Below are 20,388 nucleotides of genomic sequence, written 5' to 3'. Positions count from 1 at the left end.
ATACACAGGGTCCAGTTTACAAAGGGTATTTTAACAAAGACTTTGAAAGGGAAAAAATGGGATTTTAATTTTCGGCTGGAATGAACAGGAATCCGGTTTATTCAGGGTCCATTTTTTTTTAAGTTTTGACTTTATGAAAACAATATACTAGATGAAGATTCTAGGTTCATAAAAACAATTAGGAATCCGGTTTATTCAGGGTCCGTTTTTTTTTTAAGTTTTGACTTTATGAAAACAATATACTAGATGAAGATTCTAGGTTCATAAAAACAATTTAAGTCATGGATACATGATTTTTCAATTAGTTGTTATTGGCTTTAAACTGGTATTCAGTAACTGTAGGTTCTCTCAGATCTGTACTGGGTGTCCTGTGTTTTTGTGTAATTTGTGTCTATCTGATGAGTTATGCCATTTTCAACTGATTTCAATAGTTTGTTCTTTGCTTTGCTACATCTCAACTTTCTCATATTAGGAGAGATTGGGGAGCCTGTATACATTTTGTATGTGCTTTTCTAAGATCAGGTACCTGTAATTCAGATGTCATTTGTTGCTGTATATCATATTCGTTTATTGTTTTGAACATAATTCAGGCTGTTGGTTTTCCTGTTTTACATGTTGTCATGTCTGGACTTTTCATAGGTTGCTATGTCGTATGGGTTTTGTTCAATGTTGAAGGCCACACCTATAGTTACTTACATCTACATCATCCAGTCTCTTATGGACAGTTGTCTAATTGGGGATCATACCACACCTTCTTATAAATTTAATATTTCAGATTTTACCTGTGTGTGACTGGTAATTTTAATCAAACCAAAATCCACATCTTCTGCATCCAGTGGTCCATTACCATGTTCTTTGGTGACCAGTTCTATATTCCATATTTCTGCCTAAATTAACAATACATTCACGAAAATGTGATTAAAGAAAGAAAGATATATGACACCAAGATTTGAAATGAAAAAAAGTAATTATTGAAGCTAAAATTAAGATAAGTTACAAAGTAAAGAAAAGTAGGTAGTGTCAAAAGGTAAAATATTTATACTTTTATCTAAACTGATCAGAGCTTTATATTTAATATATGTTTATACAAATGTAAGCAAAATATTGTAATAAGATATAGAACAAAATGTATTTATTTTTTGGCAATAGTTTTCCATACACACAAATACAGAAGACAAATGTCACCATATTATAGCATGAAGATTGAATATTTACAGAACTTTTTAAAATAGAAAGCTCGTTTTTAGAGAGAAAACAAAAATATCTGATGACGTACTTTCTTTTCATTTGTGTAAATTTTCCAATTTTTTTTTGTCAAATCATGTTCATATATATACATTTAATTCACCTTTATATTATCAAATTGTACTATATTTTATAAATTACTAATTCTATGACCAAATTTAACAATGATCCATTAAAGCAAACTACCTACACCATTTTAATGAATTACTTTATTCTTAAAATCCAAAAAAAACTTTAAGCCTAAAACTTATGACACTGACAATCTTACTTTTTCATTATGAGTTAAGACTAGTACTCTAGAAGCATCTTGTGTAGAAGATTCAGTCATACTGCTATCATCACAATCATCGGGGATGAATGGACACCAAATAACACGGTGGAATTCTGATGGCTGTTCACCATCTGGTCGTCGGATGTGCAGAGACAGCAATACACTTAGCATTGTCAAGGAATGATATATTATCATATATGACGATTTAATAACTGTGAATTGGAAAGTTGAAACTGTCATAAATACAGGAACCAATCATTAACATGATTAAATCTGTATGCAAAATTAGCATTTCTCTACTTCCTTAATACATGAAAAAACTTTATTTTTTTTTTTGCACTCGTTCTAATTCTAAAATATTTGTTGATTGCTTTATATATTGTCTGCATGCAATACTTTTTATCAAAGAGTCATTTTACCTAACGCAATAGGCATTTAATTCAATATGTGTTCTGTATGTGTTCATGGTCTTACTGTGTCCATAAAATAAATTTCTTTTAAAAATTGATATGTGTTTTAACATTGTGTATCATAAAAGGTTTTCATTTGAACCATTTTTTAAAAACCCATATTAAATTAGAACTAAATTAGATGTTTTGGTGTATACTCATTACAAATTTTATTGACCATGTTAGTACATCACTGGCCTTTCTAAGATTGCTTTAGACTTTGTCAATAGGTTCACTATACTGAAGCAGACGGCAAATTTCAATAATCTATAATAATTCCAATTCTTACTTTTCATTCTTTTCCTCAAGTGCAGACAAAAAAACATTTCTCTGCAAAAAAATACTGTTATACTATCTAATTAATAAAAGGATACATTAATTTCCTATCGTCAGTTTCTTTGACATGGTACACCATCAGGTTACCAATCTCATCAACAGCACCAATTAAAATATCATCAGTATGAGCAAAGGCTATATCTATAACACGACCAGCAAAGTCTTTCAATAATGCTCTCTCTGCAGTCTTTCTGTTAATAATCCTGACAACTCCACCTGATTTTCCTGAAATATATATGTATATCAAAACTTAATGTTAAAGTTGGTCATTTCTCTGATATACCAACCTTTGAGAGTACTGCATTTATTTGTATGTTATAACATGCAATGTGTTGAGAAAGAATTTCATTTTGTATTTGTAAGTCCAGCATACAGAACAATCAGAAATATTTTTTTGCTAAGTTATTATTGGTTCTAGCTAAAGACTTTAATTTACCTTATTGTTAAAAGCTATTTCTAAGCTTTGTAACAATTTGAAGAATGCATGCAAGACGTTTTTGATTTTAACGAACGCAATCTATGTTATTAAACCAGGGATATCGTTACCATAAATTACTCAAAACCTTTACTAAATTTTTCCATAGATATAATGATTTGGTTTTGAAGTTTGGTTGTACCTGTAGAAAGCTTATTTCAAACGGGATAGCACATCCTCATTTTTACAGAAATGTTGTTAACCGTGCCTGAAAATTCAGAAATGATCCATGTAAACTTGTCGCTCCTTTACATAAACTTATTCTAAAAGGTTACCTATTCAACACTGTTATAAGATCATTGAATATTGTTTTGATTGGTATAAATATTGATTTTGTTATCAGTAAATTAAAAGCTAACTAAATATTACTAGTATGTTATATACATATACATATTCATGGATCTACAATCTGTCGATACCTGTAACTTGGCACTGCACAAGGTCATGTTTTTCTCTGGCTGTTTATGACGTCTTTACACTAAATCCATTGGATGTTGGATGTGTACGGATTGATAGTTTAGTCTTAGATGCATGATTTTTTAATTAGTTGTTAGTGGCTTTGAACTAGCTGTCAGATAACTGCGTGTACTCCCAGATCTGTTCTTTGTGTCTTTTTGTGTCGGGATGTAAAAGTACCCGCCCACGTCCACTTGTATTTTTGTCCATCTGATGAGTTAAGCCTTTTTCAACTGATTTTTATAGTTTGTTCTTATGTTGTACTGTTATACCACTGTCCCAGGTTAGGGGAGGGTTGGGATCCCGCTAACATGTTTAACCCTGCCACATTATTTATGTATGTGCCTGTAATTCAGTGGTTGTCGTTTGTTTATGTGTTACATATTTGTTTTTCGTTCATTTTTTTATATAAATAAGGCCATTAGTTTTCTCGTTTGAATTGTTTTACATTGTCTTATCGGGGTCTTTTATAGCGGACTATGCGGTATGGGCTTTGCTCATTGTTGAAGGTCGTATGGTGACCTATAGTTGTAAATGTCTGTGCCATTTTGGTCTCTTTAGGACAGTTGTCTCATTGGCAATCATACCACATCTTTTTTATATAAAAACCAGATCTAATATTATTGGTTAGTTTTATTACTAGGCAGTCTTTTTATATTTCTGTCCACACTTGTTAATTTTTCATTCTCACTTCAAGTGTTTTTTAATAATAAGTCTTACCTCTTAATGTATAGGCAGCATATGTATTATTACGATGGATAGCGACAAGGTTCCCAACATAGAATAATGCTTCCCAATCATACTTCACAACTGGTGTAATTTTAACCTGAAAATTGATAAAAACATTAATAAATCAAGCCAGGTTTTTAGAGCCATAAAAAAGCTGATGGAAGTGTCTAAGACTCAAAGATCCACATATTTTTTGGATTGGTGATAGGCAAAATCTGAAAAAAATACATACTCAAGTTAAAAACTTGTTTAGAAATTATTATCTTTTTGTTATTTCAAACTACCTTATTACTGCCTGTTGTTGGCTGTGACAAGATACCAGTACTGATGGGCTTACTAGCCACTACATCTACTTCCTGTCCATATACACTGAAACTGTTTACTGTATCTGATCCTTGTAAAGTTCTGAAAATGAAATATAGATGAAAGGGTAAAAAGCAATCCTCTTACCATGATTGTTGATGCTTAAAGTCATAATAAACAAGTGACCGGTGAAAAATAATGTTATTCCAATTCTTGAACCAATGCATACAAACATCATAAACTAAGTCTTCTGTGCACGATTTTATCATTTTTTTCGCATAAATTTTGTGTAATCGTCAATTTTTTTTTCAATCAGTCAGTGTTGTTGTGAAAATATGGCAGGTAATTAAAGTTTGTGTTTTGAAGCCGAAGTTTAACGATTGTCAACTGTTTGTCAACACTCAACAAAAAGCATGGATATTGAGCATGTGTTTAACATGTACAATCAGATAAGAGTTTATTTTAAGGACATCCATGCGTATTGCGATCACCGGATTTTCACGAGATGGGTCACACGGAGGTCACTTTGCATAGGGAAAATATGTCAGGGGAATTGCTTCCTGGAAGGAAGCAATTCAAATAAAGTAAACTTCTTCTTAATATGAACAAATTAAAGAATTTTCTTCAGAAAAAAGTATATGTACATAAGTTTTATAATGAAAACTATCCATTGAGTTATAAAAAACATATGCATTATTTTTTTTAATTTGAGGTTTCTTGTGACTTTAATATTTTTTAAATGTGTAAAATATGGACACACATCTAAAGCAGCTAAATTCTCCAAAATAAATACAATAAGTTTTATGATGTTTAATAGTCATGACGATGACACTTCTGTAAAATTGAAAATTTTTGAAATTGTTTAATTACTTTCTGCAAATACTAGAAAAGCATAAATGAAAACAAAAAATTCACCCACACAGAAATTTGATTTTCATGGTCAAGATAAAGACAAGTACAATATGAGAATGTAACCTGTCTAACCTGATCATATTTAGAAATTTTATCATGGAAAACATGCATGAGTTGTGTGATTTTCACTCCGATGAGGAAACTTTATTTTCCTTTTGAAGAACCTGATAATAATAGGAAGTGTTCATAATTTAAACTTGTGGAAGCTTCATGCCAGATCTGGAGATACTATAATTCATATCAGGATCTGCTTAACCTTCCTGAGCCCCTAAAACACCCATATCTTTGGTGGGATTTATGTTGCTGGTTGTATTTTTTTATAGAGCATGTGTAGTGTTTTATAGGCTGTTTTTTCATTGTTTTCCCCATTTTTCCATGATTTTGTCACTCTCTCTTTGGTTGAGTTTTTGTATCTTCTGTTTGTTTATACTTTTGCCTATACTTGTTTATTATGTAACTGTCGACTTATATTATTTGTCTAATATTCTTTTTATTAATATTCAAAGGTATATCCTTACATAAGCTGTCTATGAGAAGGCTGGCTTTGACTGTAGAATGTCTGCATAAGTTCATTTATAGTTGGAGCAGTTGCCTCCCCTGGTCCTGGTACATCAGCACTGTAATGAATAAATAGATACATGTATAAAATGTATAAAATTATCATAAATATTGCAACATTCAATTGAAAACAAATGTTTAGTGAAAGGATATTACAACTTATAACGTTAAGATGGTACCCAACACCTCCCCTAAAATTAATTTGGCTCGTTTAATTTTAATAAAATTTTGACAAAGTATTTACTTTGACAAAAATATAAAAATTTCAAAAAATTTGAACCAACCATTTTATCAGAAAAAATACACTGTTTATATAGCAGTTTGACAAACACTAATTTTGATCATTGAGAAGCTTAATATTCCCTTAACAACACAACGCTATTAAAACGTTTAGCTGACTTTACAGAGTTATCTCCCTGTTGTGTTAGGTACCACCTTAAATGAGGATACATAATAGATGAACCAAAGAATGTTTGATTGTCTGAGGATATGGGCATGGCTATTGATTGTCTGAGGATATGGGCATGGCTATTGATTGTCTGAGGATATGGGCATGGCTATTGATTGTCAAGGATATGGACATGGCTATTGATTGTCTGAGGATATGGGCATGGCTGTTGATTGTCTGAGGATATGGGCATGGCTATTGATTGTCTGAGGATATGGGCATGGCTATTGATTGATTATTGGTGTTTAACATCACTTTCAGCACTATGGGATATATCAATCTAGCCAGTTTTGATTGGTGAAGGAGGTCAGAGAACCATGGATGGTCGACAGGAAAGTAGAGAGTACTAAAAATACTTCTTTGGTCAATAACACTAAATAAAGTCTTGTACATGTGTATTGTCTTCCATCATATGTGGCATATATATTTTAAGGTTTCAAATTAAATATCATTGCAATACAATATTATCTTTGATTAAAAGCTATGAGCCTAGCACTAGAACTTTACCATTATATTTTAACATCATGAAGTCATAATCAATCCTTTATCAATAGCATCTTTTAAAAACAGTGTTCAAGACATTAAAGAATGCTTATGCTTAAAGATGTAACAACAAAAAGTATTTGTTGTTTACATCTTTAAGCATAAGCATTCGATTATAGCAAGAACAAAGGATTTTAACCCCAGTAAATTGAAAAGCTTCCATTATTCCCAAATGACTACAGATTATATTGATGAAAGATGCTTTAATACATGTATAATGCCATGTATAAAAATATACGGAAAAAGAATATTTATATAGCTTTACCTTTCCCTCATATTCAATGTTGATGAAATACTTGCACTGGACATGGCTGAAATATATAAAATAAATGTAATTAAGATAGTCATAATAGTAGGTACATTATAGTACAGTTTCTAGGGAAAATCTCCAAAATAACACTTATATTTGCAATACTAACAATGACTAAAAATAGAACTCTTTGTCAAATTGATTTCATGGTAATAAGCTACTTAAGTGTAGGACACCATCAATTCCATCCCAATCCTGATTTAACCAAAGACTTTTAGAGGCTTTATTGGAATTTACTGCTTCTCAGCCAAGCATACAGCATTTATACAGATACTAATACGAACAAGGTATGTGCCACCTTGGAGACAAAATAATTTCAGTTAAGATATTCTGTTATTCATTTTCCTGTCCTAAAATCAAGGATATTCTGTAATCCATTTTCCTGTCCTAAAATCAAGGATATTCTGTTATCCATTTTCCTGTCCTAAAATCAAGGATATTCTGTTGTCCATTTTCCTGTCCTAAAATCAAGGATATTCTGTTATCCATTTTCCTGTCCTAAAATCAAGGATATTCTGTAATTCATTTTCCTGTCCTAAAATCAATAAGAATAAAAGGAAATTTGTGGTATTTGTCAATAAAATAGCATACCAATGACACACCTAGAGGTCTACATACAATTACATGTACAGTTTTACAAGAGACAAGTGTTTCATAACTTGTCATTTTTTTCCCTCTACATATTGTTTTATCTGCCAATTTTTATTGTCTTAAATTGTGAATTTTCTTCTTTTCCTGTGGTTGTAAGAGGAATATTATATTTGTTTCAAAAGTTGGTGATTAGATTAAATGTAACTAAGATAGATCGCAAATTCAGTTATAAAACTAAACTTATCTCATGTATTTGTTGTTGTCTTTCTGTTTGTTTATAAGTCAGGGGACTTACTTAAATGAGTGATTTTCTAAATCACTGATTTAAGTAACATTATTTCCATACAGATTGGAAGTAAGAGTTGCCTTTCTTTAATAATCACCTATTTAAGTAGTACAAATTAATCACTAGAAGAAGTGATTGAATTTTATTATAGCTTTAAATATAGAATACTAATGATCCAGGGACTAATTATGTTTCTAAACTTATTAGAACCAACATCTGTGTTGTCTAGGATGACCAGGTCATTTCAGGTGATGACCATGTACTGAATCTAGGATAATCATTAATGACATAAAAATCACTTGTTTAAACTTTAAGTATCATACCTCAATTTCCTTCCCAAAAATCACTTATTTAAGTATCATTATTTTAATAACCCCCACTAATTTCAACAACCCCGAACAGTGAAATTTTTATCGCGAACAGTAGAATTTTATTACATAATCTGAAAGATGAAACCTTGAACTTTACAGGAAAAATACTCCCACTGCTGGGAAAAATCTGTTAAGAAAGTATGAGTTTATTATGTAAAGCCATTATTGTAGCATTTTTTCAACTAAAATAGAATTTGCAGATAAATGATAGCATCAAAGGCATAAACCTTGATACATAAAAGAAGCAAAAAGTTCATTTTTTCCAATTTTATTAATGAAAAGATATTATTAAAACCTATGTGTTTAAAATTTTGGTAAAACTACAAAATCACAATTTGTGACAAAACTTCAATTTTGCTACTCAAATAAGTGATTTAAAAATCACTTATTTCAGTAAGTCCCCTGACTGTTAATTGGGTATTTAGTGTTGATCGTATTCCAATTTGTGATTTTAACACTAAGAAAGAAACCTAAGCCTTGTTAGTGTCAGAAATGAATTATTCTTCTCAGTCATTTGGTTCATTTAAAAACAGAAAACACTTTAAAGTACTGTATGGTTCTCAGATTATTAGCTACATTTTGTACTTTACCAGAATTTGGTCATGTCAGATATAAATAAAATGTCAAAGCTGGTCGAAGGCAGCATTAACATAATCATCCTGATCTACAGATCACCAAAGGTCATCCCTACATAGGATACAACGTCCGTTAACAAAATATTTTGTACACACATTGATAATTTTATATTGGACAAACTTTTTTGAATGAACCCTGCTCTTCAAGTATAAGGACACAGGGCAACGTTCGTCATATCATGATTTCAAATCATTCAACATCGATTTCAATCAAATGCTTTGAATCTAAATACAAGTGTTCATGCCAAAAGCTCAGGTGATACCAAACGGACTTAACCTTATACAGGGAAGTTAAAACCTGAGGATTCCGGTTAAAAAGTTTTGAGCAGGAAATACCAATATAAGTTTTTACAGTAGGAACAACAAAAAAAAAATTTGCTGGTAAATACAAATAACTTTTTTTTGATCGGGGCGAATTTATAGGGTCGGTCGGTAAAGGGCAAACAAACAATATTTCAATTTAAGCCCAAACAATGTCAATTTTCATGAATCTTCTTGGCAAAACTGTGTGTGGGACTTAAGGTACAATGAGGAGGGTCCCAGGTACCCACAGGTTTAAAAAATAACGTGTCCAGCTCGATTTTCATGTGTCCAGGACGCATCTACATGATGTACACGTCTTAACGAGACCTCTGGTTTTTTAAAGTTGTATTTTAATATATTGCATACATACATCAGAATGCATACACCTTATCGTTATTTGTCTGCCATTACTGGACATCACAAAGATTCTTGTATGATTTTGATGTCATAATACAAAATATCTGACATGTCTGACCCCAAAATGGAAAAGAGATAGTTGTACGACTTCAAAAGGCAATTGTTCAAGTCCCAGGCACAGATTCTGGGGTCAGCCATCATATACAGATATAGTTCTAAATAGGGATTCTGGTGTCAGCCATCTTATACAGATATAGTTCTAAATAGGGATATGGCATTTTGACGTAACACCCCGCTCAGATATTATTGTTATTGTCTTATCATGTGTTTTCATAAGTCATATAAATTTGTACTATGTATAATTTTTCAATGTGAATGGTGTAACATATATAGTATTTCAGGGGAAGGTCTATTAACAGGACAGATAAAACCAGGACAGTTATTTTCGATACGTTTTTATCTGCAACTTTTGTTTTACTCAACATATTGTTAAAATTTAAATTGTATAATAAAGAACATGGTATTTACTTATATTATTTGTAAAAAATATAAAAATGAATAATAATTAAGTTAAAAAAAATCTGCCAGGACAGTTTAATTTTATGAAAAAAATGGCTGAAATTGCCGAGAAAAGTTTACTTATAATTGAAATATTTTTCCCAAAACAACTGTCTGGCATAATATTTTTGTACGATTATAAAGATTATGAAATATTCATTCTAAAAATCTATAATTTAATATTTTTTTTCAGCTTTTAAAGGTAAAAAAATCTGCCAGGACAGTAGCCTTTCACGTTGGAAATTTTGTTGAAATTATTTCAAAATACAAATACAAAGTTAAATATCTTCTTCAAAAAAAATGTCTGGTAAACAAATGTTAGTTCATTGGAAAGTTTAGAATATAAGCTTTATGAAAATATAAAATTATATGAACTTTTATGTCATTAACACCAAAAAAATCTGCCAGGACAGTAGCCTACTCCGCTAAATTTTAAGAAACAAATGGCTGAAATTGTCGAGAAGAGTTTACCTATAATTGTTATATTTTCTTCAGTACAACTGTCTGGCATAATATTTTTGTATGATTATAAAGACTATGGAATAATCTTTCTAAAAACCTATGATTTAATATTTTTTTCGTCTTTTAAAGGTAAAAAAATCTGCCAGGACAAAAGCCTTTTACGTTAGAAATTTTGTTGAAATTTGTTCAAAATCAAAGTATAAAGTTTAATATCTTCTTTAAAATAAAAGTCCGGTAAACAAATTTTAGTTCATTTAAAAGTTTGAAATATAAGCTTTATGAAAATATAAAATAATATGGACATTTATTTCCTTAACGCCAAAAAAAATCTGCCAGGACAGTAGCCTACTCCGTTAAATTCGGCAATGGACATTTGAGCGCATTGACAGGACATTTGAGCGAAAAAAAAAGGACGTTTGAGTGCCAAAGTATAGGACATTTGAGCGCCTAAATTTTAGGACATTTGAGCGAAAATAAGAATAAGCGTAGGACATTTGAGCGAAAACAAGTCTTGGATAGAGAATTGTCTTATTGGCAATCACACCACGAATATAGTTCATTAAATGAGGAGTTTACCAACAAAAAGATTAAAACATATTTTAATTGTAAAAAACAAAGCACTAAAAACAAAGCACAGTCATTAAACAGGAGTTTACCAACAAAAAGATTAAAACATCTTTTAATTGTAAACAAAGCACTAAAAACAAAGCACTGTCATAAAACATAAAACTCGGCAACGGCATTATTTACAAGTCTGTTCGGGCTTGGAACTTATATCCCAGGCTTCTGACATAAAAATCCCTCGTAATTTCCTGCTGGCAGTATTTCGAATGCAAATCCCGGAGATTCTGTTCCTTCTCCTTTTCTGTTCGGCTCTGCGGTGCATCAATGTTCAAACTCCGAATTTTTATGTAAGTCACAGATTGCAATTTGATAATAGTGTCAAGGAAAATATAAATTGATGGATGACTGTGATAGAACTGCTCGTTATAATGGGCATGAAATGATTCGGGCCCATTGTTAGTACGTTTTAACGAGGATGGAACTTCGGCCCAGAGATGAGGGGGAAATAACGATTCATCTGTTATATAAGTATCAGTCAGGTAATCTGCAAATTCTATACAAGGCTTGTCGTTAGGTACAACGGCCATAAAATCTTCTACGAAACAGTCGGCTACTTCGTCTGGAGCTAAAAAGGCTATCCCAAAAATCCCTTTAAGCCATTTACTAATGTCTGAATCAAGCTCTTTGTATTGTTGACTAAGTCCAACTTTCTGGATTTTTCGCCACCAGGCTTGGCCTAAGTGAAACCTACAGCATTTGATCTCTATAGACGGGAAAAAATCCTTCATAACTTTCATTACCCGTTCTTCAAAATCGACGTGTACTGCTTTCGGTTGAAGTGTGTGACCTTGATCGGAACATAGCTTGACAATTGAGGAAAAGCAATTCACGTAAATTTCTTCAGACTTTCCAGGAAGTAAGCAGAATACAAGAGGGACATAATTTCCTTTGTTATAGCCATGAATAGTATATAACTGTTTAAAGAACTTTGGGCAATATTTGTAAGTACCATCCATAAAAATTTCGGGCACACTGCATAAACATTCAAGATTGGTTGGACACGTAAGAATAATTATACCAGTTTGTTCATCATTAAACTGCACAAAATTTTCAAATTTATTTGACTGAATATTAATCTTCTTTAATGATTGGTGTGTTTCCTCTCTAGATTTAGGAAGTGCAGGGTGAGATTTACGCCTCTTTCTATATATAGCCTTTGAAACGCTGCCAATGTCTTCAGACTTTAGATTTGCTTCATCCATGTTCTGTAACTCTGTACGGATAATTTTTGAAGGACGTTGAGCAATATCATCATCCGCTTTTTTTTTTGATCGTACCCGCAGCAAGTGACGTTCATTGTCACGATCACTGGTATCATGGTTATGAGTATTTTTCTGTTGAATTATAACGGTTCCGGTACAATCCGTCCTCAGTCTTGCTTTGCAACCTTTTGCCTGAAAAATATTGAAAGGACAAATACAATTGAAGTGTTTAAATGCTTTTTCATTTGCTATTGCAAGACATAAAAATAAGATGTAGTATGAAATGAAATGAAATGAAATTCATAACATGTTTAGAATGGGAACACCACAGACATTTATGTGTTTAGCTTCTAAACATTTTCCTAAACATGTTTAGGCTCTAAGCACAATTTTTACAGTGTATTGTATGAATATTGTAAAGTGCCTAGAAAATCAACCTAACAATGTTATATAGGTTACAGTACGACCTTCAACATGGAGCCTTGATACCTAACCCTATATGTGGTAGCTTATATTCAAATGTGTTAAAAAATTAATCTAAAGGAGGTATAAGATAGACATATAATGATATAGATATAAATCAAAATTAAAAGAAGTTATGGAAGTTGAAGCGTAACAGACGAACAAGTAGTTTACATTAACATTAAATTTGTAAAAAAAGGTACTTACTGTACATCTCCAGGATATTTCTTCTCCTTTTAGTGTTTTGTCCACTCTATATCGGAAACTGTCACAAACAAGGCTTCTTTTTCCCTTATTAGTCTCGGTCAAAATAATATCCATTTTAACACGTACATGTATTATTAGTATTAAGATTTCAAGTGCCAAGGGACATTTCACTTAATAGATATATATATAAGAATTTTAGAACAAAGAAAATTTGCATAGCCAATGAATTATAGTAGAATTGATTGGTAAATAGAGATCAACTTAGGATTTCACTTACATAAACCAGCCAGAACCGGTCGAATTACTCGGGTGTGAAATAAAATAAAAAATATTTATAACTAAATCTTACTTTTTTTTCTTACTTTTAAAAAAAAATCTTAATTCGTGTAAAATTATCAGGGAAAATTTCGCTCAAATGTCCTGTCTGAAAACTCAGGTAAGGTTAATATCCCGGCGCTCAAATGTCCTATGAAGTCGGCGCTCAAATGACCCTATGTGCTTTTTTCTTTTTCGCTCAAATGTCCTATGCCCGTTAAATTTCTGAATTAATTGCAGAAATTAACAACGCAATTATTTTTTTTTAAATATAATATTGGAATAGTTTTTTTTTGCGATTGTCTAAAGTACAATTTTGATACTACCATTAAGTAAAAGCTAGACCCAATCATAAAATTAAAAAAAAAAAGTGAATAAAAAAAATTGCCAGGACAGTTACTTATTATGTCTCAACTTGTGGACAAATTTGTTTCAAATCAAAATCGAAAGTTGGATAGATTATTACTTTTTGTTGTTATAATTCGTTGTTAAGTTTTAGCATTAAATTTTGGGAAAAGATAAAAATATTCATTTGATAATAGATGAATTTCATAAAAAGTGTCCCATGAGTCGTCCTATAGCTAAATATTTAGTTGGCACGTGCTAAACTTAACGATCTGTCATCGAATCTGTGTATTTGTATATTCTGTCATGTCAACCGTAAAGTGAGTGTGTGGTAATGAAGATATTTAGCTTGAATTTTAGGAAAACTAATTGATTTTATATTTAAAGATAAAATTTAATTAATGCAATAGATTGTGGGATATTCGCAATTGCAAATGCTCTATAATTTTGTTTTTCAGGTTGGGTACATGTAGAACAACTAGAACTAGTATAGATTATCTCGTGATTTTTTTTTTGTTGAAAAAGGTTAACTAGTGTTGTGGAATGTACTGAATTGTGACTGTGCATGGCAAATTTGATTCATTAGAAAACATGTAAAGGTGTAAATTGCAAAAAGAAGTTAAAAAATGCAACATTTGGAAACTCTCCAGTTTTATGTAAGAGGATAAAAAAAGTGACACTTTCCTGTGCTCTAAACACATTACTTATTAGTGAATAAACACCTTTTGAGTATTTGACACCAATCAGTGACTTTGAAGTTTTTATTACTGTCAAAACATAATTCTGCCTTTGATACAATGAATAGAAATCGAATTAAATCAACAAATAGTGTTTTAATAACCACACCAATATAATTATGTTTTCTAGAAATATTCACTTTAATGACTCTATCACGGATAAATTTCAAACTGAACACTTTGAATAGAATAAAAAAAATCTTTGAGAATTCTTCACTTCTTCCTATGTAATAGTACTGTCCTGGCAAATTTGTTTTTAATTTATAGTTTTATTTTTAATGATTTAGTCCTAATTATCATTTAAAAAAAAGACAGATAAGTTAATAAATATACTATTTTATTTATGATTAAAAATAATGTTTATTTCTGCCATTTATAAAACATGTAGCATATTAAGCTAATGTCCAGCTGATAATTCAAACGGAGTAGGCTACTGTCCTGGCAGATTTTTTTGTCGTTAATGAATTATCATTTTATATTTTCTCAAAGCTTATGTTCTAAACTTTTAAATGAACTAACATTTGTTTACCAGAAATTTATTTTGAAGAAGATATTAAACTTTATACTTTGATTTTGAACAAATTCAACAAAATTTCTAACATAAAATTCTTCTGTCCTGGCAGATTTTTTTTACCTTTAAAAGACGAAAAAAATATCAATTCATAGGTTTTTAGAAAGATTATTCCATAATCTTTATAATCATACAAAAATATTATGCCAGACAGTTGTACTGAAGAAAATATAACAATTATAGGTAAACTCTTCTCGACAATTTCAGCCATTTGTTTCTTAAAATTTAGCGGAGTAGGCTACTGTCCTGGCAGATTTTTTTGGTGTTAATGACATAAAAGTTCATATAATTTTATATTTTCATAAAGCTTATATTCTAAACTTTTCAATGAACTAACATTTGTTTACCAGACATTTATTTTGAAGAAGATATTTAACTTTGTATTTGTATTTTGAAATAATTTCAACAAAATTTCCAACGTGAAAGGCTACTGTCCTGGCAGATTTTTTTACCTTTAAAAGCTGAAAAAAATATTAAATTATAGATTTTTAGAATGAATATTTCATAATCTTTATAATCGTACAAAAATATTATGCCAGATTTTTGTTTTGGGAAAAATATTTCAATTATAAGTAAACTTTTCTCGGCAATTTCAGCCATTTTTTTCATAAAATTAAACTGTCCTGGCAGATTTTTTTTAACTTAGTTATTATTCATTTTTATATTTTTTGCAAATAATATAAGTAAATACCATGTTCTTTATTATGAAATTTAAATTTTAACAATATGTTGAGTAAAACAAAAGTTACAGATAAAAACGTATCGAAAATAACTGTCCTGGTTTTACCTGTCCTGTTTTTAGACCTTCCCGTATTTCAGTACTTTGATAATGCACGTGTAATAACTCATGTGCACTGGCACTCACGCCCAACTGTGTTACACATGTTATTCTTGTAAAAAATGTAGATTAACCATGCTGTATATTAAACGTAGTTCACTATAACTTGGTTCTCTCTTAATGATGTACTATGGGATATAAACAAACGGGACGTCACAATGAATTCTTGATTATGATAGCAAGAAAACCGATGAGACCAGGATACATCCGTAATTATAAATCAGTACCCTATCTGACCTTGACTACAGCAATAATAATTTAATGCAGCAACTAACAATAATTTTTCATTAAAAAAAGACATTATAATAATTTGTTGTTTCCAAACTATAGCCAGTGCCTAAACTGTTATTCTTTAGCTACAAGGGTTCGACATGTTTCATGGTGTTTTCTTATTTGTGTTCGTTCCATTAATATTAAATCATCACGGTGTTTTTCATGTGTTTAATAATTTACCATTTGATTTCTGCAAGTTCATAAGCTCATGCAAGAGATGACCTGTGTCGCCGGTGCTCGCTGAGTTTAGAGATGACGACGGGCTACCCTTATCGTCCATGATTTTAAATGACAGTTTCAATTTCAAAGTAAATGTTCCTTTAAATTTCAGTACAAATTGTTATTGATAAATCACGATAATTGACGAAACCAGACGAAACATTAAAGCAGGGTTCGACTTTCAACAAGTTTGTTTTCATCCAAAATATGGCGGCCTCCATTAACCACGTTACTGCGTGATTACACAAAATATATCTATCTCATTAATTTTATACTTTGTTTCAATTTTAATTACTTTTTTAAAATTGTTTACGTCCATGAATAAATCTGATTTTTATATATGTTTTATTTTTTTTTAATTCTTAAAAAAAAATATTTTTTTAGTTTAAAGTGTTGATTTATGGTAGCTCTGTTGCCACCTATAAAGTAGATAGGTGTGCTAGCGCTATCTATCTATTTTCTTATTTCCGCACGTAGTCAATACTTTGAATATCACATGGCTCTAGTGGAAAATGGTGTATATATGTTCTTGAATATTATAGAATGATGTGTGATGTATCATTCTTTATTTGCGAACAGTTAAAGAGAAAATGGAATTCATCATCTAAGATATTACATATCATTTACATTTTCTTTCGTTTCTTGGTATTTTTTAAATATCGTTTCTATCAAAAGACAATGGTCGCTTATTCTAAATTTGGTTAACATTTCTTGTTTCTTGTTTCTTTATTTGGGTGTGAAAGTTAGTATTGCATTTGGTCATTTATAGATTTAAAGTCTTAATTTAGTCTTTAGTAAGTGTCAACTTGACACTATAATCTCTCTGTATTTTCGATCACTCTGGTAATTTTATGTCGCTGTTGTATAAAATTCATAAGTACATTTGTATTTATGATGTGGCACTGCAGAGAAAAATAAATAAATAAATAACAAAAATTTTAAAATATTTAAAAAAAAAATGAATAAATAATTAACCCTTATATAAAACCTTAACTATCTATTTTGTGAACCTTCCAGTATCTTTAATAAAGACCCCTAACAAATGTTGAATATCTTCTATGTGATGTTTGTAATTTTCATTTTCTGTTGTTGCTAATAATACTTTTGATTCAAATGTTAGTTTTGATGTTATGAAGTAGAGTGCAGAGCTGAGTTTCTCTCTAGCCTCCTCATAACTTTCACAATACAGAAGATAATGGTCAACTGTTTCTATTTGTCCACAGCTGCATTTGTCGATGACTGCTGGGCATATCATTGATTTGTATGAGTTTAAATTACAATATCCTATATTAAAAAGAAGATGTGGTATATGATTGCCAATGAGACAACTATCCACAAAAGACCAAAATGACACAGACATTAAAACAACTATAGGTCACGGCCTTCAACAATGAGCAAAACCCATACCGCATAATCAGCTATAATAGGCCCCGATAAGACAATGTAAAACAATCCAAACGAGAAAACTAACGGCCTTATTTATGTAAAAAAAATGAACGAAAAACAAATATGTAACCCATAAACAAACGACAACCACTGAATTACAGGCTCCTGACTTGGGACAGGCACATACATAAATAATGTGGCGGGGTTAAACATGTTAGTGGGATCCCAACCCTCCCCTTACCTGGGACAGTGGTATAACAGTACAACATAAGAACGAACTATAAAAATCAGTTGAAAAAGGTTAAACTCATCAGATGGACAAAAATATAAGTGGAAGTGGCCGGGTACTTATACATCCCGACACAAAAAGACGCAATGAACAGATCTGAGAGTACTCGCAGTTATCTGACAGCTAGTTCAAAGCTTCTAACAACTAATAAAAAAAATCATGCATCTAAGACTTAACCATCAATCCGTACACATCAAACATCCAATGGATTTAGTGTAAAGACGTCATAAACAGCCAGAGAAAAACATGACCCTGTGCAATGCCAAGTTACAGGTATCGACATATTGTAGATCCATGAATATGTATATGTATATAATATACTGGTAATATTTAGTTAGCTTTTAATTTACTGATAACAAAATCAATATTTATACCAATAAAAACAATATTCAATGATCTTACTACAGTGTTGAATAGGTAACCTTTTAGAATAAGTTTATTTAAAGGAGCGACAAGTTTACATGGATTATTTCCAAATTTCCGGGCACGGTTAACAACATTTCCGTAAAAATGAGGATGTGCTATCCCGTTTGAAATAAGTTTTCTACAGGTACAACCAAACTTCAAAACCAAATCTTTATATCTATGGAAAAAATTAGTAAAGGTTTTAAGTAATTTATGGTAACGATATCCCTGGTTTAATAATTTACCAGCAATACATAGGTTGCGATCGTCAAAATCAAAAACGTCACAACAGACACGGGCATAGCGAACAAGTTGTGAAATATAAACACCGTAAGATGATGCCAAAGGAACATCACCATCTAAAACTGGAAAATTAACAATAGGGAACGAAAAATCGTCTCTTTTGTCGTAAATTTTAGTGTGGAGTTTCCCGTTTAAAACCGAAATATCTATATCCAGGACCGAATAAATTTGATCTATTTAAAGTAAGTTCCTTGGGGTAAATTTCAGCAGTATATTGAGAAAATTCTTGATTATTTAACGAAAAAATATCATCAAGATAACGGTAAGTGTTGTTGAATTTATCAATTAAATGCAACTTCGACGGGTCTTTACTGAGTTTAGTCATAAACTGTGATTCGTAACAGTACTAAAACAAGTCTGCCATTAAAGGGGCACAATTAGTGCCCATGGGGATACCTACAACCTGTTCTTAAACTAGTTGATATCCGATATATTTCAGTTGACGGTTTGTCTTTTGGAAGTGTATTTTTTACATTTTGATGAAAGGAATAATATCTTCTTCCTTTATCACTGGTGTCCGATCGGTTTTGCCATTTTAACGTTACACTGTCTTTTGCTCCTTTTTGTATATCTTATTTTGTAAATATTGGAATGCTTTCTATTTTTTCTGCCTCCTATGCTTCTTTTTTAGCTAGTTGGTCTGCTAGTTCCTTACCTTGTATATCAGCGTGGCCAGGGGTCCATTTAATGGAAACAATGATTCCTTCAGATTTTAGTGCCAAAATACCGATTTTACCGATTTTAATATCACGAATAGTTTTGCCGTAATTATTCAATTTCCAATTTAAAGTTAGAATTCTAATTGCTGATTGGCTGTCTGAGAAAATTTTGATGGATTCTGTGTTTTTTTTTGTTGTTTGGATTTATAAGAAAATCTATTACCAGCTTGATAGCTACTAATTCCCCTAATAAAATAGATCCTCTATTGGAAACTGGCTATGTTAACTCCACATGTTCTGTGTTGTTTGGTATTGAAATAGCTGCCCCAGCCCCGCATGGACCTGGGTTTCCTTTGCAGGAGCCATCAGTGAAAGCTATTGTTGAATTTTTTTAGTTGATGTATTTTTCCAAACTAATAGTCTTTCCCTGAAATGCTTGTTCCTCTAATCTAGACTTTGAACTTCCGAGATTTTTCCAATACTCTGGTGGTGATTTTGAGGCTGCTTACCCTCGGAATTCAAATTGAGACTCTATACAATCAGAATCAATCTCTGTTGACCTCTTCATGTCTTCAGACTAATACCATTCTTCCAATTGGTGAGATCATTTTTTCAGGTTCATTTATATTTTTCCAATCTTCAAAAATTTCTTTAATAGGGATAGGGATAGTGACTTTATATTTTATTTTTGCAATTTGTCTTATACCGGCATGTTCTCTTTTGAGGTCCAGTGGAAGTATTCCTGCTACTTCTTCTAAGGTTTCTATATTAGCTGTAGTTGTTTGGTCGAGACATAAGGCTAGTCCTTTTCTTTGAATAGCATTTAATTTATTTATATGCGTGTTGTTGTTGATTTGCTAGCATAAAACATTGCACACAGCACTATACTTTGATACATTTGTATTAAAATTTTTGTAGATACCTTTGCTATTCCCTTGATGTTTCTGATTATCCC

General features: G+C 31.2%; 2 protein-coding genes across 2 annotated transcripts in view; both read right to left on the bottom strand.

Moving 5' to 3' along the window:
* The window catches only part of LOC139523587 (enhancer of mRNA-decapping protein 4-like), a 50,202-nt gene extending 33,507 nt beyond the window's left edge, over positions 1-16,695 (bottom strand). The window contains exons 1-8 of the mRNA XM_071317716.1: positions 16,353-16,695; positions 6,991-7,036; positions 5,695-5,793; positions 4,246-4,366; positions 3,953-4,058; positions 2,340-2,526; positions 1,514-1,679; positions 783-887 (exon numbers count right to left, since the gene is read on the bottom strand). Coding sequence (XP_071173817.1) covers positions 783-887; positions 1,514-1,679; positions 2,340-2,526; positions 3,953-4,058; positions 4,246-4,366; positions 5,695-5,793; positions 6,991-7,036; positions 16,353-16,452 — 930 coding nt within the window. The 5' untranslated portion in view covers positions 16,453-16,695. The remainder of the gene's footprint in view (positions 1-782; positions 888-1,513; positions 1,680-2,339; positions 2,527-3,952; positions 4,059-4,245; positions 4,367-5,694; positions 5,794-6,990; positions 7,037-16,352) is intronic.
* On the bottom strand, positions 11,262-13,342 carry LOC139523588 (uncharacterized). Its single transcript, XM_071317717.1, has 2 exons — positions 13,094-13,342; positions 11,262-12,616 (listed from the first exon to the last, which is right to left on the bottom strand). Exons 1-2 carry the CDS (start codon positions 13,205-13,207, stop codon positions 11,345-11,347), a joined length of 1,386 nt encoding a protein of 461 aa, XP_071173818.1. The 5' UTR covers positions 13,208-13,342; the 3' UTR covers positions 11,262-11,344.
* Positions 16,696-20,388: the final 3,693 nt, after the last annotated feature.

This window comes from Mytilus edulis, chromosome 5 (genome assembly GCF_963676685.1).
Source record: "Mytilus edulis chromosome 5, xbMytEdul2.2, whole genome shotgun sequence".
NCBI lineage: Eukaryota > Metazoa > Mollusca > Bivalvia > Mytilida > Mytilidae > Mytilus > Mytilus edulis.
This window is presented reverse-complemented; position numbering and strand designations above follow the sequence as displayed.

What these genes read in the sequence shown, in the direction of transcription:
- LOC139523588 (XM_071317717.1), bottom strand. Translation starts at nt 13,207, where the DNA reads ATGGATATTATTTTGACCGAGACTAATAAGGGAAAAAGAAGCCTTGTT. An exon ending in AAATATCCTGGAGATGTACA is followed by an intron (nt 12,617 to 13,093) that starts GTAAGTACCTTT and finishes AATATTTTTCAG; the next exon opens with GCAAAAGGTTGCAAAGCAAG.